Raw genomic sequence first — 24,775 nt, forward strand, 5'->3', positions numbered from 1 at the left:
CCAGAGCTAGGAAGTGGGAGATTCAGAATGTAAACTCAAGGAAGCAGACTCAGAACACGAGGTTATAATGCCCTGTAGATTCTACACATCCATGTATTCTTTATGGTAATAGCAAGTTATTTGTAAGTACACACCATAAGGAACTATATTTTGAGATAATTAAAGAAATTGGTGTGACAAGGAAGACAGATGACATACAGTTGGTTTAAGGTATAGCCAAGCTTCCTAAAGAAAGCAGCACCTCTTTCTTTAAGATATAACATGTAAGTCATAAGCAGTAAGAATTTTACTTTGAATTCCATCAATGCTGACAGTTTACTCTGTGAGCTGGTGATGATTTATAACTACACAAAGTTATTTGATGCTCTGGGCTCCTGTGGTGCATTAGGAAGAAATGCTTCTCCTCATTTACTCTTCCCTGTTGAAAGACCTCAGTTAGTATTACTCCTCACCTTTCTCCATCCCTTTACTCAGCCCCAGGCAGGTAAAGGGGCTTATCTTAATGGTATATTGGGGAAGAAGAAACCAGGCAGGCTTGACACCGCTCCATCTTTCTTCTTCTTTTGGAGGCACCTGCCTGCAGGAAGCCTGTTTTTTGCCACTGCTTCTCCAAGGGCAGGCTCTTTCTCATCATGCAGAATGGTCTGCAGAGGCCCAATGTTGTCTGCGACTAGGGTAGATAAGTCTACCTAATTCTGGGGCTTGGCTAAAGGGCCCCTTGGTTCTTGCATTAAGTTCTCTACTTAAGCCTTTATCAGTAATGCAGTTGATAAAATACCAAACTATCTGCCACTACGTTGTTTTATTTCTCAGTTTGTTTGGATCTTGGGTATGAAAAAAGGAGTGTTACCTATTAGGCTCCCTTCAGAGACCTCTACCATTATATAGCCAGGTATTTGCCCCATATAAGAAAAATTCAAACATGAAGAAGAAAACATTGCAGCATGATAAAGGTCTACAGTCAAGCAGACAAGGGTTTTGGGCTTTAAATCTTGGCATAATCTTCCTACACGACATTTAAACTGAGCTTCAGTTTTCTCAACTGTAAAACAGAAATAATACCTACATTTCAGGGCTATGTGAGAATAGAAAAAATGTATTTAAAAGTGGCTGGCAGGCAAAGAGTGAATGATAACTGTTACTACCACTATTACTATTATTTCAAGGTGGTAGAAGGAATGTTTAAAAATTCAGGAAAACCCACATGGCTTTTGGCATATATCTAATATCAGAATGTGATAATGAATATATATGGCATCAAACTGAGAGGTTGGTGATTGATTAAGAACATAAAAGTTAAGCAATATAACTAAATACAACTCACTCAAAACAACTATACATAGTCTTAATTTTATGATTCCCCCAAACAGGACAGAGCCAAAAAGTTAACATTACTCTGAAACAAGCATATATGAGAAAGACAGGAATGCCATATGGAAACTGAAATATCTGACATTGAGTAATCGATAATGCTAGGGTGGAACCCAAAAGTAGGAGAGGAACTAGGGGATTTTTAAAACTGGTATTTTTAAAACAACACACAATTTCATAACCTCAAAACTTGAGTCATATAACAGGAATCTGGTTTTAAGAAGAAATACAGTAATAAGAGAAATTAAGAGGTACAATAAGACAATTTTACCACAAATATGAAAACAGGTTTTATATGATAGATCTCATTCTGGCAATGAGGTGGAACAAATCTGAGAAGCCAAGTAAACTTAATGCAGGAGCCCATGAAAATTCTATTGCTAGAAATACAACATAATGGGAAAATGATCTGCTCCAAGTAAGGGCTTCTTACCAATTATTTTAAATCACAAAAGACCTGAATTTAAATCAGCTTTGGTATGTCTTAGTTCTATGACAATTCCCCACCTCTAGGGTTTTGTTTTGTTTTGAGAGAGCTTGCATAAGCAAGTGGGGGAGAGGGAGAGAAAGAAATCTGCAATCTCATGCCCCTAAGATTCTGACTGAGCTGGAATCAAGAGTCAGATGCTTATTTGACTGAGCCACGCAGGCGCTCCTTCCCATCTCAATGTTAAAAAATAAATAAATAAAAAATCAGTGTTTCACCTTCTTCATCTGTAAGTAGGGCCAATACCACTTATTTTGCAGAGCTTAAGCCTTAGTGCTAATCTAACTACCCAGTACAGTGCAGTGCATATAGCAAGAACTCAATGAACATCACTGATCATCCCCCAAATTCTTCTATTCCATGTTTCTAATACTAATTTCATGGATTCTAACGTCATACTTCCAAGCAGCAATTATATAGTATCTCATTTTTTCACAAGTCCATTACAATTATTCCAACCAGCAATGGGCCAATTGGCATTTGTCTTTTCAGACTTAAAAACTTAATGGTCTCCATTTATAAACATTAAGAGCATCTTTTGAGAAAATGTATACATAAAGCAATTCTATTTTTCTCCAGAAAGAAGAAAAAAAAAAAAAAAAGCCTTACTTTGCATTTGGGCCTAGGTGTTATACTTGGACAGCTGTACTCTTTTCTATATAAACTATTTTGAAAGAAAATAACAAGAATTTAGAAATTAGCCTTACTAGAATAGAACACTCACCCGACTTTCTCGTTCTTTCTTAGCCATGAGCTCAAGCTCCTCTTTGGCATTACTCAGTTCTTTTTCCAGCCCTGCAACTGTATCCTGGTCTCCTAAAAATGAACACACAGCACTAGTTTTAATCACTAGAACATCATATGACTTCTGCTGCCTTGTTTCTGATGAACTGAGTCCAAATACACAATCTCATAAAGACAACAAAAATATACACACAGGTTGTTCTTTGTAGCATTACCTGTAATAGCAAAACACAGCAATCGAACCACATGTCTATAAAAAGAAGACTGAATAAACCACAGTATATACATGCAATGAAGTATTACATACAACTGTAAAAAAGAATGACGAAACTCTTTATGATATGGAATAATTTCTAAAATATATTAAGTGAAACAAGTTGGGTACAGAAGAAGACATCTAGTGTAGTATGTTTTATATTAGGAAAGAACACACACATACTACATACAGACATAGGACTGCTTTCTCACTTTGCAAAAAGAAATGAAGGATAACACAGAAATGAAATTGGATGTCTTCGAGGGAGGGGTGAAAAATGGAGCAATGCTTTTTTTTTTTTTTTTTTTTTTTTTTAGGATTTTATTTATTTATTCATGAGAGACACAGAGAGAGAGGCAGAGACATAGGGAGAGGGAGAAGCATGCTCCCCACGGGATTCCCAATGCAGGACTCGATCCCAGGACCCCAGGATCACGACCTGAACTGAAGGCAGACACTCACCACTGAGCCACCCAGGCACCCAAAACTGGAGGAATGTTATGGAAGTTTATGGATCTTCTGAGCATTCTTTTTTATATATTTGAGTTGTGAACCATGGTAATGTTTTATTTTTAATGTGCAAAGTTAGTTCAGCAATAATGGGGAAGAAAAAGCCTAAAACTGAATGTTAACATAAATAAATGAACCTATAATATGCAAATAGACAATATAAGCATCCAGAAAATAAAAAAAATTAATCCAAGTAATTTTTTGAACTCACTATTCTAACTGTATGACCGCAGTGGGAAATAGTCTAAGGATTAAAAAATAATAATAAAAAGAAATCTTAAAACATTATTTAATAGATTTACTGTTGACAGTGGTATTCATGTAGCAATTCCAACCTACTTTTGTGTATTGTGCAAATGGGTAAATATATTGATGTTAGACATAACAGGTTTCTTGATGTCAAAAAAAGGCAAATACAAATACAAAATAAGGCAAAGAAAAAACCTGTTTGTTAAATTAGAATTAGAGAAATCAGGATCAAATACACACACATGCACACACATCCCTTAGCTCTGTTCACTTAAAAGGGCCTAGAAGCAAATGACATACTTGTGGCTACGAACCTATCTTATGCCCAGATATTAGTACCTAACTATCATTAACCACTTAAAGGAACCAGGGCTCCCTGAAGTAACGGACAGTTCCAGGGCTGAGGCAAGGAAAGTGAAAGGTGATCACAGAACATTTCACTGTGCCAACAAGTATGGAAGTGCTGAAAAACGGATGGAGAAACAGCAAAAGGACAGAGGAGCAGCTTGAGAGGGCTCCAACTGGCCAAATCGAGGGTACTTGGGGTATCAGATGGAATAATGACAGAAACAAATAATAAAATGATTTTTTTTAAAAGAAAAGGAATGTTAGAACACATTGATATAAAAAAAATGAGAGTGTGGGGAATAATAGGGAAAGGGCAGCTCTTTATGAAAGAACAGATGCTTATAAACAAGGAAGAAATTTTAGAAAGAGAAGTCCCTTTTTTAAACTACCAACATAACAGCTGGTTTGGGCAAGGCTGAAAGGATGCCTAGAACTCCTGGGCTGTGAGGAAAATGTCAGCCTCTCAGGATGTTAGCTGGAGGGTCTAAACACAGAAGGAGACATGAGCCTTCAGAATGGAGAGGTGTGGCAGATGTAATCGTAGCCAAGGATAATACAAACCGCCATCACGTACTCCCCTGCTGTAGTGCACTCAGAAAGACCTCAGCCTTTAGTATCCTTTTAAAGATTTTATTTATTTATTCATGAGAGACACAGAGAGAGAAGCAGAGACATAGAGGGAGAAGCAGGCTCCATGCAGCAAGCCCGATGTGGGACTTGGTCCGGGGTCTCCAGGATCATGCCCTGAGCCAAAGGCAGACACTCAACCGCTGAGCCACCCAGACGTCCCACCTTTTAGTATCCTTGCCAAAAATGTTTAACTTGAATTGAATCATGAGGAACAATCAGAGCCAGACTGAGGGCCATTAGCTGGCCCAGAGTTTTCAAAAATGCCAATGCTGTGATACCTGGGTGGCTCAGGGGTTGAGTGTTTGCCTTCAGCCCAGGGCATGATCCTGGAGACCCCGGATCAAGTCCCACATCAGGCTCCCTGCATGAAGCCTGCTTCTCTCTCTGCCTATGTATCTGCCTGTCTCTCTCATGAATAAATAAATAAAATCTTTAAAAAAAAAATGCCAATGTCAAAAAACACAAAAAAGGCTAGAAAACTGTTCTAGGCTAAAGGAGACTAATGAGACATGACAACTAAATGCATTTATGGTCTTGGAGGGGGAGACACAGCCATCGGGAACATTTCTGGGACAATAGGAACTCTGGATATGACTGTACATTAGGTGTTAGGACTATACCAAGGATAAATTTCCTGAATATGAGAATTAGTTATGTATGAGAATGGCCTTGCTTTTAGGAAATACATAATGAAGTATTTAGAAATGAAGTGTTATATCTAAGTAATTTTTAAATGGCTTAGAAAAAAACATGTGTGTGTGTACATGTAAAGACATAATGCAAATGTGGCAAAATAATAGGTGGTGAATCTTAATAAAAGTGCATATGGAAAAAAGTGTATTTGAGTATTCACCATTATTTTTACTTTTCTAGAAGATTGAAATTTGCAAAATAAAAAATTGCAGAAAGATACTTTCTGAAAAGAGGTGCATAGGAAGTAAATTAAACAAATCCAGCATTCTTTACTCTTTGAGACAGTTTTCCTACTAAAAAATAACTACTTGCATGACTTATCTATGGAATTCCAGAATACCTTACACTATAACACTGACACAAAGTTTTTATATTCTTTTTTTTTTTTTTAAGTAGGTACTATGGAGCCCAACACAGGGCTTGAACTCATGACCGCCCAAGATCAAGACCTGAGCTGAAATCTAGTCAGCTGTTTAACCAACTAAGCCACCCAGGTACCCCTTTACATTCTTAATATCATTAACAAATTATAAATTAATTCTCCAAGTCCACTACCTTTCTTATATAGTACTATAATCACCACTTCATTGATGGTGAGCTTCATTTCTAGAACTCACTGGGTATATCTCTTCCTTAATGCAACCCTAGATCCCAAACTTTTGCTCTGTGAAATTCAGAGACTTTAATAATCCCCAGGACTCATTTAAGTTTTGCTCCTACTATGTATAGTAGAGAGTTTGTTTTTAGGGAGTTCAAAGCATACAACCATCTCTTAGATGGCTATGATCCTGCCCAGTACACTGCCTCCCCCTCTCAACACTGTAATGCAGATTACATCAAGTTACCGTGAGTAGCCCTGGCCTGCTTGAAAGATACCCAGGAGAAGGTGTCAGCCCCATGGTCCTGTTGTGTAGGTTTGGAAACACTACCTCCTGCATTTCTGAGCCTCTGCAAAGCTACCTGGAAAGAATAATTGGGAGGCAATTTTGGGGGGCCAAACTGTATACCCAGAACAACAGTCTCAATTCAACGTAAGATATAAGATAAGGGCAGTTCGTTCGTTCTTTCTTTCTTTCTTTCTCTCTCTCTCTTTCTTTCTTTTTCTTTCCTTCCTTCTTTTCTTTCTTTCTTTCTTTCTTTCTTTCTTTCTTTCTTTCTTTCTTTCTTTCTTTCTTTCTTTCTTTCCTTCCTTCCTTCCTTCCTTCCTTCCTTCCTTCCTTCCTTCCTTCCTTCCTTCCTTCCTTTCTTTCTTTCTTTCAAGATTTTATTTATTTATTCATGATAGTCACAGAGAGAGAGAGAGAGGCAGAGACATAGGCAGAGGGAGAAGCAGGCTCCATGCAGGGAGCCCGATGTGGGATTCGATCCCGGGTCTCCAGGATCGCGCCCTGGGCCAAAGGCAGGCACCAAACCGCTGTGCCACCCAGGGATCCCTGGGGCAGTTCTTTTTAGAATAGACATGTCTTCAGCCTTTCAGGGAAATCTAAACTTATTTTTTTCCATTAAGGTAGGAAAAGGGAGATTCTTGGCCAAACCTGTTAACAGAGTTACAGAAAGAAAAGACAAAAGGTTCCTTAGTGAAATTAAATTTGATACTTACCTAATGAGGACCTGGGTATACTGGTATCCCCTTTGGCAGTCAGGGAAATGCTATCATCTTTGGAGGGTATATGCACTGAACCCTAAAAATTGGAAGAGTCAGGGGATTTAGAAAGGTGCAGGAACCATGATCACAATGACAAGGACCTGGCATGTTCTCATATAATTTGGTATTAAAATCATCAGACATATGCCTCACACATAAAGAGAAAAGGCAGTTGGCATGAACATCTACACAAGCATATAATTCTTACTTGATCAGTCTGCTCTCCAAGACGAGGGCTGTTGGAGGTGACTTCTGTGGGTTGGTTAGAGATGAGTGCTTGGGAAACCATGAAGTCTTTACCTCCTAAATACTGGCGCAGGGCCTGTAGTTCTGAATTTCTTTCCATAAGGGCTTGCACCATCTTCCCTGCAGCGGCCTAGTAAGGAAATCAAACATACTTTTAGGAAGACACTCTAATAAAACAAAATTTGTGTTCTGAAGTTATTCGTTAAAAGTCAACGGTTTATGAAAAGCCAGTGGGCTCCACCAAAATAGTTTCCTTACTTTCAGTTTACAGGGAAAAATAGCTGAGGAGTGGAAAGAAAGTTTCTCAAAGGAAGAACACTGGAAAAACGGAGTGTAACATATCTATTACAGATAAAACAATATGAAGTTGGCCCTGCCAGAACTCTTCCAGACCAAGATACGGAGATTCCACCTTGTGGGAGAGCAGATGTCCTTTATGCAGACACCTGTGCCTCTGGCCTGGATGTTCTTCACCCAAACATTTGTTTGGTTTATTCCTTCATATCTTTTCCTAATGATACCTCATCGGAATGGCCTCCTCTGCATATCTTATCTAAAACAGCAACCTTTTCTCTACTCCCAACTCTCCTTGTCCTGCTAAGTTTTTTTTACAACACACTTACTGTCATTTAATTTATGCTCGTTGTCTATCAACTAGATATAAGTTTCCTAAGGGCAGGTTCTATGATGTTTTCTTTGGTGCTGAATCACAAGCATCCAGAACAGTGTCTGGCACATAGGCCTTCAATATATATTTATTAAATATATCAGTTACATGGAGACATTTTTTTATCAGACCAGACAATCCGGAAAATCTGAACCTCAAAACCACCAAACTCCATTTATTTAATTTCAAATCCCAGTTTTCTAAGGCAAGTGATGGCATAATAAGGAAAAGATCTAGAACATTATTTGTGACCACTACCACACAGAAAGCCTGCATTTAATCAGAAAATCTGGAAATAATAAACTAAGACTAAAATTACTGGGAGTAAAAGATGATGAATCAGAACTGTATTAGCTGTTATCAGTACCAATTGTTTCTGAGGACAATGACTACTGTTTTAATGAGAAGCTAAGCTCTTGTCATAATTTCTAAGGGAAATAAAAGAGTAACCTTACATTATTTGTAAGTAAAATTTGGGATCTTTAGGGATCTGGACACAGCCATTTTAGAGGTAACAGTACATTGTTAATTTGCCTGAATAAAAATCTGTAGAAGAAAGCTTGTAAAAAATGCAAATTCTTGAATCTACCTATACCTCCTAATTTCTGTCCCAGGAGCAAACCTGGGAATCTGTTTTTAAAAAGCTATCCAGGGGAATTTCTCCTGATGTAAAATTTTAAAAGCAGATCTAGAAGAATGCAGCCATTGCTCTCTTTCTTGAGTTAAAACAATCTTTTTGTAATTTCAGTGGCTTCCACTATCAGCAGTGTGTAATATTTCTTTCTAGGTGAAATAAACTAGTTACTTCAAGTTACAAAGGGGTTAAGAAGAACACTCATCGAAAAGACTTTTGTTAGCCTCCTTCCAAAGACAAATAATTCAGTGATTTTGTGAGGTCTATTCTAGAAGCAATTTCTACAGCTCACGGCAACATGTTTCTAAGGAAATGTATATTCACTTCAGTGGGCCTGAGGATTAGAAAAGAGGGCTGTAACCATACCATGATATAAGGAAGCATTAGAGAATATTATGGTCAGATAATAAAGGCAAATGCTGAGAATCTAGTCCTCCCCAAAACTGGCTGGGGGGATTCTGAGTAACTGGACCCTGAAATGCAGCACACATCTCTAGCCTTGAGGAGTAAGATATCTGGGAATGAGGATAAATTAAAAATTTATTTTTGACGGGAGCTTGGGTAGCTCAGTCCGTTAAACATATGCCTTCAGCTTGGGTCACAATCCTGGGATCAAGCCCTGCATTGGAAGGGGGGAAGGGGGTGGTTCCTACTCAGTGGGAAGTCTGCTTCTCCCTCCAAGTTATGCTCACACTCTCTCTCTTTCAAATAAATAGATAAAATCTTTAAAAAAAAAAAAAAAAAAAAAGAGCTGACTGTCGAAATACCTGTGTACCAGTATTGTAAGATTAATATATCCCATGTTACTATAAGATTATTTGTCATCACAGCCTTTGAAAAGAACACAATCTTTTTTCCTATTAAGATAATTCATATTTTAGGGCCACCTGGGTAGCTCAGTTGGTTAAGTGTCTGCCTTCAGCTCAAGTCATAATCCCAAGGTCCTGGGATTGAGCCCGTTATCAGGCTCCCTGCTCAGCCAGGAGTGTGCTTCTCCCTCTGCCCCTCCCCCTGCTCCTTCTCTCTCTCAAATAAATATTTTTTTTAAAAAAAAGATAATTCAGGGAATCCCTGGGTAGCGCAGCGGTTTGGCGCCTGCCTTTGGCCCAGGACGTGATCCTGGAGACCCGGGATCGAATCCCACGTCGGGCTCCCGGTGCATGGAGCCTGCTTCTCTCTCTGCCTGTGTCTCTGCCTCTCTCTCTCTCTCTCTCTCTCTCTGATGACTATCATAAATAAATAAAATTAAAAAAAAAAGATAATTCAGATTTTATAGGAATTAAGAAAAAATATGTCAAGTGTACATTTTCCCATACCTTGCCTAGAAATAGAAACTATCACTCAAGTCTTGAATAATTAAGAATCAAAAACCCATATACTCATGAACCCTATATTCCCTTCTTTCAAAATTATCAGAATACTAAGGAAAAAAATGTACATAATGCAGTTAATGGGCATGTGTATTGTTTAGGCACCCTTCTCAATGCAAAGTGCTCTAAAAATATTGCATGCTCTGCTGATGGATGTAAAACTGTCGTCTAGGTAACAGATTTAAGGAAGAAACCTTAACACGACATACCGTGAAATCACACACACAGACACACACATGCTACAATGTTCAAATGCTCCCTATTCAGAGACTGGCTATAAATGCACTTGACACCCTTCTGGTCTGTGTGTTAGTCCTTACTTGGCTCTCCTGCTCCCTGGTGCTCATAGACTGAAGCAGGCCTTGAATCTCTATTTCGTGTTCCACTGCTTGTTTGTTTCGATCGGTTAGCAGTTCCTGTAGCATCCTTTCCTTTCGCTGTAGGCGCTGGCACAGCTCTTCTGCTACCTCACTCTGCCCAGGTCCGAGCTTACAGAACAAGGTGGCACTCAGATCCTGAAACGGAAGGGACAGTGTAAGTTTCGGAGGAAAGAAGTCCCTCTGCTACTTATCAAGAGGTTTAATAAGAATCTGTTACAGAAGAAAGACCTTTGGGATTTTGGAGAATAAGTACCATGTTTTATTTACTTTTGTTTCCCCAGATCTAGCACAGATCTGGTACATAGAAGACTGTAAAAACACGCTCAATGAACGAACACTAACAATAAAGAAAAATATTTATAATGGCCACTTACATGTTGTTTTCTCAAGTATGCCCTTGCCCTTTCTAGGTAAAATATTACATATGCTTGCTCAGGGTATGTAATAATTAATACTAGATGAAAATAAATGGACATTCAGTCCATTTATTTATTTTCTCCCCAGTATAACTTTTATAGGGGAAACATAAAATGATAAGCTGAAAAAGAATGAACACTATACTGATTACCATGGTGACAAAGTTCCTACTTCTATACTTAGAGGTAGTACTGGTGGTTAAAACTGTGGAACCACATTGCCTGGACTGCTTCCTCGTTCTGCCACTTAAGAACTATGCTACTTTGGACAAGTTCCTTCATTTTAGAAGTCTGTTTCCTTGTCTGTAAAAGGAGGATAATAATATATACCTCATAGACTTGTTGCATTCAATCAGTTAGGATTCTTTAAGCAATTACAGCAGTGCCTAAAAGCATGAGCACCATCACTAATAAAAGTTAGCTATCATATTATAGGTGCGTGTTTTAGTTCTAATTCTCACATGGCTTATTTGAGAAAGAGAATTATCACCTTGAGTTGAAGGTGGAGGAAAAAAGTCTCAGTGAAAGCCAATGACTTGCCTAGGCACAGGATGGAATTTGAGACTTGGGGCACTGGCCTCCCAGACATAAAGAGTCCCAATCCAAGACTGAGATTATGTAATCACCAAACCAATTGGCTTTAATTAACTAAAGTCTTGCCTCCACTTCTTTGTTCCTGTCATGCAGAGATGTCTGTAACTGCTGAATGATACTTTCTTGTTCCTTCTGCCAATGGCTAAATTTGGTTTCCTTTTCTTCTTTCAGCCACTGGAGGTTTTGACAGGTAGCCGATAACTGCTCTACTTCTAGGCCTTTGGCCCTCAGGAGACTCTCCATACTCTATAGTAAAAGAAAGCAAAAATAAGTCAAAGGACCATCCCACACTCCACAGGATAAACAAGACTTGATCCGTCTTTATCTCCTAAATTATCAATTTTTTGCAAAAGAAGAAAACTTATTATCTAATCTAACAGTACCGTACTAATCTTTTCTTTGGTTTTAGAAACTCTCAGCTAATTTGTTTAGAGAATAAATGTAATGTATATGATAAATGAAGTATTTTTGAGGAGGCAGGCTATGCTATATAGGAAGCGAAGGACTTCTTTCAGAAGTGGCAGATGGGGGATCCCTGGGTGGCGCAGCGGTTTGGCGCCTGCCTTTAGCCCAGGGCGCGATCCTGGAGACCCGGGATCGAATCCCACGTCGGGCTCCCGGTGCATGGAGCCTGCTTCTCCCTCTGCCTATGTCTCTGCCTCTCTCTCTCTCTCTCTCTGTGACTATCAGAAATAAATAAAAATTTAAAAAAAAAAAAAGATTTAAAAAAAAAGAAGTGGCAGATGGTTAAATATATAAGCTCTACAATATATATGCAAAAATAGCCAGAGTAAATACTAATAATCAAGTGTTCTGACTGTGGCTATACAAGGATATGTATATAGCATTAATGAGAAAACAACACTGTAACAGTTGTATGCTGGCAATGCTCATGTAAAAGTATATAGATGTTGACAAGGATTAGAAACAAATCAGAAGGATGTCTGAAAATCCATATTCACTGCTTCCCCCTACAAAGTCCACAGCAGAAGTACTAACACTTCTTACTTCCTAATCTATAATGATGGCTATTTTTGTTGTTTTTGTATTTTTTTTCTCATAAAGCAAATATCTTGGTTTTCAGATAATGAGGGAAAGGGGTTGATACTTCAGGTATAGAATCTAAGTGGGAAAAGGATCTCAAGACAGGTTGTGCTCTTACCTGCATGGTAGCTTCATTAGAGGAGAGAATAGCACGCAATCTCTCTAAGTCATGATCACGCTCTCGCACAGCAAGATGAAATTGACGCAGTTCTTTTTCTTTCTCTTCCAGGGCGGAGAACTTTTCATCTATAGCCCGCTGCAAGGAAAGTAAGGATCCTAAAGCTCCTGAGGATTCACTATTGTGATCACACGTATACAATGAAAATATAAAGGAAGGGAAGACCAACTCTAAAAGCAGTAAATTAAGTGTACACATATTTTTAAGTACCTATGTGAACAGAATAATCCATAGTGCCATAAACAAAATCAAGGTACATACCTCCAAAGCAACATCTCGGTCTTGTATTCGCTGCCGAAGTTTCTCAAGCAACATTTCATTTGCTTCAAGGGTTTTGTCTGACTTATCTCGATACTGCAGGAGCTCCCGAAATTCCTAACAAGACCAAAAAATATTTCCTTTTATTCATTTATCTAATATGCATTGAATTCCTACACTCTGCCAAGCAATTTGTTATTCAGGATAAAAAACAAAATGTGATCACTCTCCAGGAAAACACAGGTTAGCAGACATAACAGACATACAAATTGTTAATTACTGTACACATGTGTATATGTGTGTGTGCATATATGAATTTATATATACATCATGCATATACGGCTATGTCTGCGTAGCCAGCCACTGGGGGACCACAAGATGCATGGTCTAAACCTGCCTGAAGATGTCACTAAAGATCTCCCAAAGGGATTACATTTACTCTAAATCTTAAAGAACTGGGAGTTTCCCCAATGAAGAGGTGGTATGGGTATTTCTATCAGACAAAAAATGTATACACAATACATGCACATGAGGAAAAAACTGTACGTTCAGCAGAACATAAGGGATTCAATGGGACTAAAGCTTAGAGCAAGTGGTAGAAGTAAATACAGTCATCTTCAGTGTTTCCTATTTTCCCTGATGTTCATTTTATCACATAAGTAACTGGAAATTCCTATACAGATGTCTTCACCTACTAGATTGAGAGCAGTGGCTGTATCTTCTGTCTTCCCAGCATCTAGCATAGTACCTAGTTCACAGACATGTTTAATTTGCTGAATATTTATTGCTTAAATCTTTCAGATCTATACTTATTATTTTGTACATATGCTGATTAGTATTGTGGTTCGTGAATTGTACTTTCTATTTATTTTGTATCCTCCTGGTTCCCACCTCTCAGTTCTCTACATGTAACAGGTACTCAACACAAGTGGACTAATATCCTGAAATTACATGAATGGAACTTTCAGAGCTCTGCGAGCCCAGTTTAGTTAAAACCATTATGTAGACTCACCTGAAGCAGCTGCTCTTTGTGGCTCAGACTATGGTTTAGGTGTTGAATGTGTTGCTCATGGGCTCTGATCTCATTACATTTTTCAGTCTCCAGGGTACGAAGCTGTTGGCTCTTACTCTGTAATTCTCCTTGGAGCTGCTGCAAGGCTTTCCGTAATTCCTGAATTAAACAGATTCCCTTTTTCAAACAATCTAAAATTTTCACCTGGTTAGTAGATAGGGAGTCCTTAAAACTTTCAAGACATATAGAATAAAACAAAAGTAGCAGAAAAGTGCCATTCTTAAAATTACTGTAGAAATATTATACATGAAAAAAAAAATAAAAAAAATAAAAAAATAAAAAAAAAAGAAATATTATACATGAATCAGGGGCACCCGGGGGGCTCAGTGGTTGAGTGGCTGCCTTTGGCTCAGGGTTCTGGGATCGAATCCCACATCAGGTTCACCAGAGGGAGCCTGTTTCTCCCTCTGCCTATGTCTCTGCCTCTCATGAATAAATAAATAAAATCTGGGCAGCCCCAGTGGCCCAGCAGTTTAGTGCCGCCTTCGGCCTGGGGTGTGATCCTGGAGACCCAGGATCAAGTCCCATGTCGGGCTCCCTGCATGGAGCCTGCTTCTCTCCCTGCCTCTCTCTCTCTCTCTCTCTGTCATGAGTGAATAAATAAAAGCTTTAAAAAAATCTTAAAAAATATATATTATACATGAATCAAATAGGATATAGGAAGCTGTGGCAACTGTGAATGGCGGTAAGATGTAAATTTCATATTAGTAGTCTAATACTTTCTAGTTTTAAAATGATAGCTCTACTCAGCAGAACTCTGTCCCACTGGAAACCTGAATAAGCTCAAGGACAGAGTATTTCTATCATCCTTTTAAATCTTTTTTTTTTTTAAAGATTCTATCCATTTATTCATGAGAGACACAGAGAGAGAGAGAGAGGCAGAGACACAGGAAGTGGGAGAAGCAGGCTCCATGCAGGGAGCCTGATGCAGTACTCGATCCCGGGTCTCCAGGATCACACCCTGGGCCGAAGGCAGCGCTAAACCGCTGAGCCACCTGGGCTGCCCCTTTTAAATCCTTAAAAAGAAAATCGACAGCATATACTCTAGCAAGATAAAGGAACCACTTAATAATAATAATGATTATTTTTTAAAGATGTGGCTAACTGTACATGCCATTCCTCTGAGCTTGGTTGTTGTTTACCATTATTCTGTCTTGGTAATCTTTACTCACACTTCAAGAATAACCCCAGATGGCTCCTCCCTCATGAAGCTCTCCCTAACTCCCTTCCTCAGCCCCTCCTATATATTCCTATAGGACCCACACAGAACTCCTTTAACTCATTTTGGTATTTGCCACACGAAAATTCTGTTTATGTGACTATTTCATACTAAACTACAAGTAGCTTAACAGGAAAGAGCTTATGATATTCACTCTTGTATTTCCAGAACACAGCCCAATATCTGGCACCTATAGGTATGAGGGCAATAAATGTTGAACTGAATTACTTAGATTAAGCAAAATGACTCAAGGATTCAACACAAACTGTCCTGATACAAAGTTATTATCAGGGCAAAGTTAGCATTTTTGGTCACAAAATGATTGCTGATTTACCTGATTATGTTTCCAAGATGCCTCTTTCTGCTGTTCTCTTTCATGGGCTGCAGCCTCTACAAATTGGACACATCGTTTGGCATCAGCCAGTTGGCGTTCTTTTTGACGTACCAACCTCTGGAGTTTCTGAATCTCAAGCTGGCTGTAGAACAAACCACTCTGAAGATCAAGCAGAGCCATCTGTTGCTGAGCTGGGGAAGTACCCTGTGAGCTCTGGAAAAAAAAAAAAAAAGTAAAAATTAATCAAGAGGACAGCAAGCACTGAGCAGCTGAGAAGACCAACAAAATCAAGACTGTGTCTGAAAAGCATGGCACTTCCTTAACCAGAATCTCACCTCCTGTCCTATGTGACCCTCAAATACATGAAGTTGTCCAAGCTGGCTTTGGTGTAGCATTTCTCGAAGCTTTGCCATTGTGTCATTTTGACCTTCAATCACCTGGTACAACTCCTCGGTCTGAAAATGAGACAGGGAGTACTGAACATGTTAGTAAACTAAAAATAAATTCCACTATCTCACCTGTACAGATTTTAGAAACACTGATTTAGATTACACTACAGTTTCTCTACACTAACATCTGTTAGTCTGATGATCTGTTTCTACAAAATACAGAATATGTGTCTACTTTGATAAAGCAAATAATTTCCTCACGGGTTCCTGACTGCCAAATATTTACCTCATTTTCCCTATTTTTCAGAGTTTCCTTGAGGCTTTGAATTGTACCATCTTGCTTCTGAGATGACTCCTGAGCAGACTTTAGCTCACAGCTCATTTCATTCAGTTTCTCTTGAAGAATCTGAATTCAGCAAAGAAAAGCAGGTCAATTTCTTTTACCTTCAAATGCAACCAGTAAGTCCTTCCTCAAATCTAGGTTTAAAGGATTTCCTAGAGAACATTGCCTTAATTTTTTTCCCAGGTGTAGTAACCTTTAAGGCCCTAAGTCGTTCATTAAGACAAAGTAGCAGGAAATATAAAATATTTCCTTCAATATTCAATTGCTTCAATTCTCATGTACTGCGCTTTCTTTGTGATGGGTAGTTGTACTGGGTACTTGTCCACATGAGTCCCTGGGGGATTCTCTCTCTTTTTTTTTTTTTTTGAGAGACAGAATGAGAGTGAGCAAGCACACACACAGAATGCAGAGCATAGCAGCAGGGAGAGAGTCTTAAGCAGTCTACTGCCCAGCTCAGAGCCCAATGAGGGGCTCGATCGAACAACCTTGAGATCATGACCTGAGCTGAAATCAAGAGTCAGATGCTTAATGATTAAGCCACCCAGGTACCACTCACTGTGGTGAGTAGATCACTCACTTTACTTTGTGTAAAGGATCACTGTAGATCCTTTACACAAAGACCAAGAGCTCTGCTATCTAGGACAGGACGGAACACTACAAAGCTACACCAAGCCAGAAGGAGGAAAAAAAACACATTATTTATATAATATAGCAATAAATCAGGTTAAGATTAACTTACTGAACTGTACTTAATATTCATTATGAGGTAAGGGTACCAAGCCAGAAGCTCAGCATTCAAATTGTGGGCACTGCTAAAATTTTCTTCTAAACAAACATTAGATTCCTTGGACTCTAAAGAGGTAAGAAGTTAAGCTAAAATCAAAAGCACAAACCTCCTTTCTTGGTGCCTTATAAAGTTAGACTACATTCAAGTTTTAATTACAGATCTAAAAGGCCAAAATTCTGATCTGTGCAGAGAAGGCTAAAATCCTGATGAGAGATAAAAGGAAAGAACTACACTTTTAATCAAATATTCCTTAGAGGAAGAGAAATACACAGTATTCATCTCCTGAATCTTACTCAGAGAGGTTAAGAACCTCAGCTAGAGCCTGTCACAACCTCAGGAAACCCTGTGATCTCCAAGGGCTTGGACTGATTGATCATACTTTGTTGGTGGCCTCCATTTGCTGGATTTTTTCCTGGAGTTCAGCCAAGTGGGAATCAGATACAGACTGCTGAGTTATAATGGTCTCATCTGAATCCAGCTTTTGTTGCTTGAGTAACTCTTCAGTCACAGGCTGGGAAGAAGCAGCAAGACAAGTAAGTTGAGTTCAATGTAACCAACAATAAATTTCATCTTCAAATATGTCAGGCATCTTTCAGCAAAGACTTAGAAAACCAAAATTGTGCAGATGATCAGTACAAATTCCTAAAGACAATCCTGTTCCTTATTAAGAGTACTGATTTACTTCCACCCTTATGATACTCCCCAGCTCCTCTCCCTATCTTTCCCTATGAACTCACACAAATAGTACATATTCAGTTAAAGCAAATAATTCAGAGGTTAAAGAGAAAGGATAATTGAAAAAAGAAAATGCTTGAGATGACCAAATATTCACTTTATCCTATTTCTAATCAGGGAATTCAATAATCAACTATCTACCAGGGCACCTGGGGGGCTCAGTGATTGAATGTCTGCCTTTGGCTCAGGGCATGATCCTGGGGTCCTGGGATCGAATTGCTTCTTCCTCTGCCTAGGTCTCTGCCTCTCTGTGTCTCTCATGAATAAGTAAATAAAGTCTTTTTAAAAAAGAAAAAAAAAAAAATCAAACCTCTACCATCCCTAAGAGAGGAAGGTACATTTCAACTATGCCTGATGATATTATTGGAAAAATGGGCAGATTTTGAAAATGGACTATGCATTATAATACTTTATCAATACTAAATTTCCTAAATTTGGTAATTATATTGTACTTATGTAAGAGATGTTCTTGTCTTTAGGAAATATGCTTATTTAGTATAAAGACTCATACTATCTGCAACTAACTCTCAGATGGTTCAGGAATTTAAAAAAAAATGATGTGTCTATATAGACAGTGGGAGTGAAACACCAAATGTAGCAAAATATTAGTAACCAGTGAATCTTGATAGCAATTTGTGAATCTGGGAGTTCTTTGTATTTCTCTCGTGACTTCTCTATAAATTAGAAGTGGTTTCAAAATAAAGAGTACAAAAAATTAAAAATAAATTTCAAAATCCATAATGGTCTGGGAAGGAGGTATGTTTTATAGGAAAATCCATTCATCAAAAAGACTCAGGAGGAAAAAACACATTGTTTATATAATATAGCAATAAATCAGGTTAAGGTTAACTTAGTGAACTGTAGTTAATATGCATTATGAGATAAGGGTACTAAAAGAAAACTGTAGGAATTCACTGTGGCATTAAAATCCATTTCCTCTCCTCTGACCCTTCCTACTGGAACCCCCCCCCCCCCGCCTCCACACCCACTCCAATTAGGAAAAATATAAATCCATTAGGAAGAGAAAAAGGCAATTGCTTTTCATTTACCTTTTCTCTCACATTTTCAAATTCTGACTACCACCTTCTAGGCAGTGGAGTTAGAGCTTACCTCAAATCCCTTCCTGCCAGCAACTGACTGGAAGTATAAAAATTTCAGAAAAAAAAGTTTTTTATTCTTCCAATATTATCAATTTAAAAAAAATATTTAATTTATTTATCCATGAGAGACACAGAGAGAGGGACAGAGACATAGGAAGAGGGAGAAGCAGGCTCCCTGCGGGGAGCCCAGTGTGGGACTCCTTCCCAGGACCCGGGGATCACAGCTAAACCAAAGGCAGATGCTCAATCACTGAGCCACTCAGGTGCCCCTATTCATCAGTTTTTTAAAAACATCTGTTAAGTACCATAATACGTAAAGCACTGCGGGAACTGGGAATGAGGAGTTATATAATGAAGGAACAAGGAAACACATAAAATATCAGATAGTGACATGCCCTTTGTTGTAAAACAGAAAAGCATTATAGAGTGGTAAAGTTACTCTAAGTTGGTTGACCAGTTACTTTGAATTGGTTAGATGGAGACCTGCAGGACAGAAAGCCAGTCCCACAGAAAACCTAGGCAGAAGCTAGAGTAGCACTTTGCAAAAGAAGTATAATGGGAGCCATGTAGGTAATTTAAACTTTTGTAATGACTTCACTGACTAAAGGTAAAAATAAATGAACTCAATTTCAATAAAATATTTTATCTCAGCCACTATATTATATCCAAAGAATCATCATAGACATGTATTCAATATAAAAATATAAAAATTATCAGCAAGGTATTTGACTTTCATACTAAGTCTCTGAAATTTGGGGTGTACTTTACACACACAGCATATCTCAATTCAGAGTAGCCACATTTCAAGTGCTCAACAGCCGCATAAAGTTAGTGGCTGCCTTGCTGGCTAGCACAGTGCTAAAGTGTACTGAGCACAGAGGAAGGTAATACATGATGAGGTGGAGAGAAAGTCAGGGACGAGGTCATACAGAGCTTCTACCGCAGGGTTAATGAAGCTGGAGTTCATTCTCATTGAAATGAGGATGGTTTACTTTGTTTTTCTGTTTTTTATTTTTATTTTTTTTAAGATTTTATTTATTTGACAGAGAGCACAAGCAGGGGGAACAGCCCGGAGAGGGAGAAGAAGCAGGCTCCCTGCTGAGCAAGGAGCCCAAAGAGGGGGCTCTGAGATCACGACCTGAGCCAAAGGCACTTAACCCACTGAGCCGTCCAGGCACTCTTGGATTGCAGTGTTTTTAACAGAAAAGTAACACAATTGTATTTATGTTTCAAAAAGGTCACTACAGCTGCTCTGTGGTGACTGGTCTGGGGGGCAGCAGTAGAACAGGGAGACACACAGGGGACTGCTTCAGTAGTGCAGGTAAAAGAGAATAGTGGCTAGGATTATAGCGGTAAGAATGGATGGGGAGAGAAATGATATATTTGGATAGGTTTTGAAAGGAGAGTCAACAGACCTGGAGGGCTGTGAAAGGAGAGAAAAGCAGCAAGAAAAATTGAGGTATTTGTTGTGGGTGTAACAGGGAGCCGTGCTTGCCCTGAAGCACTGTGAATTTTTTTTTTTTTTTAAGATTTATTTATTTATTCATGAGAGGCACAGAGAGAGGCAGAGACATAGGCAGAGGGAGAAGCAGGCTCCTCACAGGGAGCCCGATGTGGGACTTGATCCCGGATCCCTGGATCACCTTCTGAGCCAAAAGCAGATGCTAAACCGCTTAGCCACCCAGGCATCCCTGAAGCACTGTGAATTATGTCACAATACGAACAGATAAAACAATTCTAACTGATAAGTAAATAATTACATCATTTATTTAATGATAAAACATTTTCTACAAAACCTGGCTTCTCAGTTTTTTAGGGTAAAACACCTTTCCAATGATATTATAGATTTTTTTTCAAATTTAAACAAGCAGAATTCAAGAAAATAGCTGCAAGTTTAAAATGGTAGGGAAGGTGGTTCTATTTATTCACTTTAAATCAAACAATCTCAAGGGCACCTGGGTGGCTCAGTCAGTTAAGCATCTGCCTTCAGCTCAGGTCATGATCTGGGGTCCTGGAATCCTGTTCCACATCTGACTCCAGGCTCAATGGGAAGTCTGCTTCTCCCTCTGCCCCTATCCCTTTGCTTGTGTTCTCTCTCAAATTAATAAATTAAAAAAAAAAATCAAAGAATTTCAGAGCTGTGAAGGAAACTATAAATTAACCATCTGGTCTCATCCCAGACAGAGTACACTGGAGGAAATGGAGACTTAAGAGAAGATAAGGAATGTCCAAAGTTACATCTGTTAAAACATCTGTTAAGTACCATAATATGTAAAGCACTGTGGGAGGAAATCAGAAAAAGGATCTAGTTAAGCCAGATGCACCGAATTTGGGAATGTATTTTTCATCTCTATAAACACATTGCCTACCATAATGCCTGGAATATTGTAGGGACCAAAAGTTTGTTTAAAAAGAGAGGAAGAACAGAAACAAATGCAAATAAAATCAGGTCTGTCTCCTAATTTCCAATCCAATGCTCTAATCCTTCAGTGGCTCTTTAGAAATAAGACCAGATAGATAGATGGATAGATATTTAATATAGACATTTCAACAGCAACTTTAAAGTCAAAAAATGCCACTGAATAGTACATAATGAATCTGGATCTAATCTGAACCCATCTTTGGCATTAATGATCATAGGAAATCTCTAATTCTGTAAATGTAATATACTGACCGAACGGCTAGAAGATGTTTTTAACACTTTATTATTGAACATCTCAGAAAAATGTCCTTTCACATAGCGTCTGCCAAAAGAACACTCAGTAAAGTCCTGAGTTAGGAGCTCATAATGAATTCTTGAGAAATACCAAGACATAAACCAATCATTCCTAAGACGATTTTATAAAGCCTGAAATCAGTAATACTCAATTTGGCTGAATCAATGCTAATTTCTAGACTACAAGTCACTAAAATCATGTTATAATACTAATGCAATTTTAAGTTAAGCTGCTTTTGACTCATTTAAGACAAATGTTTTCCAGTAGCCGAAAAGAGAATTGCTTCCAGGCCTGATGTTGCATAATACAAGACCTTTAGGCTAAAAAAGCAGTTATTTAGATCCTTCTGGGTTGACAAGTGTTTTTCTTGGCACTTCCCAGTCCTCACAATAACAAGTCTTAGACCTGGAACTGGGATCCCTGGGTGGCGCAGCAGTTTGGCGCCTGCCTTTGGCCCAGGGCACGATCCTGGAGACCCGGGATCGAATCCCACGTCGGGCTCCTGGTGCATGGAGCCTGCTTTTCCCTCTGCCTGTGTCTCTGCCTCTCTCTCTCACTGTGTGCCTATCATAAATAAAAAAAGAAAAGAAAAAGGAAAGAAAGAAAAAAAAGATCTGGAACTGCTGTGGTTTTCTATCCCATTTTTAATAACGGGAGATACAAAAGAGCTACCAACTAGCATAAAATTAAAGGCCTAATCTTTGAGTAGCATCTAATGCCTACACCTTCCAAAAGGCCTGATCTAGGTTATGTAGCTAAATTGTGAGAGGGATAAATTTTCCATAGTCACACAGGGGCAGACCTTGGCATTGCAAGGCTTAGAGCAAAGATCTCGGCTCTCTGAATTTAGATAGAAAAGGAAACTGCACGAGTCAGGGCTGAACTAATGTTTACTAAGTGACCACACCCCTCTTATCATCACTTTTCTAGTTCATGGCCACACAATAAAGGAGAAAATTATCAGCTTATAGAATAAGGCATCAATATCTTTCTTTACGTACTTAAACTACCTTGGGTTTTCAGGCATAAATTCTGTGGAAGGCAAATAAGTCAATTTGCATATTGCCAGAAAATTAGAAAGCAGAAGTACTACACTGTTGCTATTTTTAATATGAGAAAGAAGAGAAAGGATAAAAGCAATCAGAAGGAACTCGGATGATATGTAGTGCATAGAATGGGTACGTGGAGGATTAAACAAAGGAATCAAAATGATCTTACAGAACAATCTTGCTCTTTAAGGAGCTTTTCAGATTTTTAGTAGAATTTAACTAAAGAAAACATTTTTTCTTTCATAGTTTATTCTTTCTACAAACTAAAAACGGAACTATCAAAACTAATTTACATTTATTTCTATTCTTTCCACGTTTGTTCAGAGAAATAGACGAACACCAGTCTGCCTTTGTCCCAGTGAGTTCTGGTTCTGACATAAAGCACACCAGGCCTGAAGCTTAAAAGTCAACCAGACTTAAACAGACCAGATATCCCAAATACACATTTTATTTACACTCTGAGCCCAATTTAATCTGCTTCCTTCCACATCCTTAATTATTGAAGAAAATGGCATAGCAATTAAATGCCTTTATTCTTCAAGCTGAATGTTTTCCCTCTCCTCTCAATGTTTTATTATTCTACAAGCAGTAAAGAATGTAAGCCAAGTGACAGCAGAAAGATTATACATTACAGCTTTAGAGGTCTATTTTTTTCCAATGTCCAAATTTAATGAAGTGATTTTAATGAAGACCTGACCTGAAGGTAGTTACCATAGTTTAAATGTGCTCATTACGATGACAATTTTCTTCACTGAATCCCTAAAGAATCTCTTTGGAATCCTTAGATTACAGAAAGAAGCCCCTTTATTTAAAATAGGTATTATTTAATTCAATGTATATCAGGAAACGTGATTTCATATACAGAATAAAAAGGTTTTGGCTGAGAATAGTTAAGGATCTTTGGCTCTGCCTAAGTTATTTAAACCATGACCTTTCCTTACCTCTAAATCGAAAGCCTACATGAGATGGTCCTTCAAATTCTTCCCAACCCCAAAATTTGTTGAATCCAGGTACCAAATGATAGCATCTTTCATTAAAAGTAGAGAAAAAACTCATTTTGCCTGTAATCTAGTTTTCTTTACTACCTTTCTACCATATTGGCCATATTTGAGGGGGGAAAGGGTTTATTTGCCATCTACCCTGTTTTGTAGATCCTAATATGAGAACATCAAATTTAATTTGTGACATCTATGTCTGGTTGCAGAAATACTTTAATACCCAAGTTCAGCTGTGAAGTTCCACTGAAAGAAAAGGAAGCAAAAGAAAAGTAGTACAGAGCATTAGGCATTCTAACCATTTTATACAAATGAAAACACATTTAAAACTCTTTGATATTTTTCTTTTTCCGTAACACTTCATATGTTTCTGACAGTTTTATGTAAATTTAAAAACATTTCTCCCATTTTTCTGCTAAGTTCTATTGTGATGCAAATTTTATATATATTAGAACTACTTTTCAAAAACTTCAAATGACAACAATTTCATTTGTTTATCAAGCCCTGAATTTCTGGGATGACGCTGAATAGTTGCATGCTTTCCAAAAATGTCTTCTAGATTGTCCACCTTTGTAATGGTATCACTAAATAATCTATATACCAAGTAGAACATGCCAGATGTTTCACAAAGTTACTTGAACTTAGCATTCATTGTTGCTGCAGGAACAAAATAGCATCTGTCAGGTTCCCTATGTATAGATGAATTTAAAAGGCTGGTATGAAATCAGCTGGGCAGAAAGAAATAGCTCAAATTAGGATTAACTGCCATCTTCTAGTCACGAAGAAATTCAAGAGTATAATGGATGGAACTCCTAACATCCAATAATGGAGGAAATCTTTCTTAATGTCTAACATCCTCTTAATACAGCTCAGAAGGCAACCTGAACAGTTTTTGCCTTAGCATCTTAAATGACAACACCTGAATTCCCAGTTTCTCTTATGAACAAGTAATCATTAGTTCTCAAATGACTTATTATAAATATTGCCCAGATAGTACAATACTTTGGTGGATTAATAGGTTTTCCCCACACCTTTAACCTATGCCCTAATCAATTGGAGACGCAACTTTGGGATGAAACCCTTGATGCTCTAGGAAGAACTAACCCTAGAACTCTCTCACGGAATGGAGAAAACATCTATAAATGTAAAAATGAAAACAAAGCAAAAAAAAAAAAAAAAAAAGAAGAGGTAAGAGGAAACTGAGGTAAGAGGAAAACTGAGGAAAGAGGTAAGAGGTAAGAGGTAAGAGGAAAGAGTTCCAGTGCCAGATATAAGATTAAATGTCTTTTTATAGGGTGAGAGTCAATCAAAAATC

At 38.2% G+C, this 24,775-nt stretch overlaps 1 protein-coding gene and 1 long non-coding RNA gene across 34 annotated transcripts in view; one reads left to right on the forward strand and one right to left on the reverse strand.

Moving 5' to 3' along the window:
- The window catches only part of PDE4DIP (phosphodiesterase 4D interacting protein), a 223,239-nt gene that overhangs the window by 57,651 nt on the left and 140,813 nt on the right, over positions 1-24,775 (reverse strand). For 28 of the 33 annotated variants that reach the window (XR_012004105.1, XR_012004104.1, XM_072769523.1 and 25 more), the window contains 12 exons: positions 17,244-17,375; positions 16,021-16,140; positions 15,681-15,800; positions 15,346-15,558; positions 13,733-13,891; positions 12,724-12,837; positions 12,403-12,540; positions 11,307-11,486; positions 10,171-10,365; positions 7,142-7,309; positions 6,889-6,970; positions 2,583-2,674 (listed from right to left, as the gene is read on the reverse strand). Coding sequence is in view for 31 of the 33 variants with exons in the window: in XM_072769523.1 (XP_072625624.1) it covers positions 2,583-2,674; positions 6,889-6,970; positions 7,142-7,309; positions 10,171-10,365; positions 11,307-11,486; positions 12,403-12,540; positions 12,724-12,837; positions 13,733-13,891; positions 15,346-15,558; positions 15,681-15,800; positions 16,021-16,140; positions 17,244-17,375 (1,713 nt within the window). In the remaining 2 variants the exon portion in view is untranslated. Of the gene's footprint in view, positions 1-2,582; positions 2,675-6,888; positions 6,971-7,141; positions 7,310-10,170; positions 10,366-11,306; positions 11,487-12,402; positions 12,541-12,723; positions 12,838-13,732; positions 13,892-15,345; positions 15,559-15,680; positions 15,801-16,020; positions 16,141-17,243; positions 17,376-21,217; positions 21,981-24,775 lie in introns of those variants that run through there. The other 5 variants (XM_072769527.1, XM_072769526.1, XM_072769544.1 and 2 more) reach the window with 2 other exon arrangements.
- LOC140601048 (uncharacterized) lies at positions 126-7,578 on the forward strand. The gene is made up of 3 exons (XR_012004106.1): positions 126-263; positions 5,682-5,782; positions 7,444-7,578. It is a non-coding gene; the product is annotated as an uncharacterized lncRNA (long non-coding RNA).

This window comes from Canis lupus, chromosome 12, assembly GCF_048164855.1.
Source record: "Canis lupus baileyi chromosome 12, mCanLup2.hap1, whole genome shotgun sequence".
NCBI lineage: Eukaryota > Metazoa > Chordata > Mammalia > Carnivora > Canidae > Canis > Canis lupus.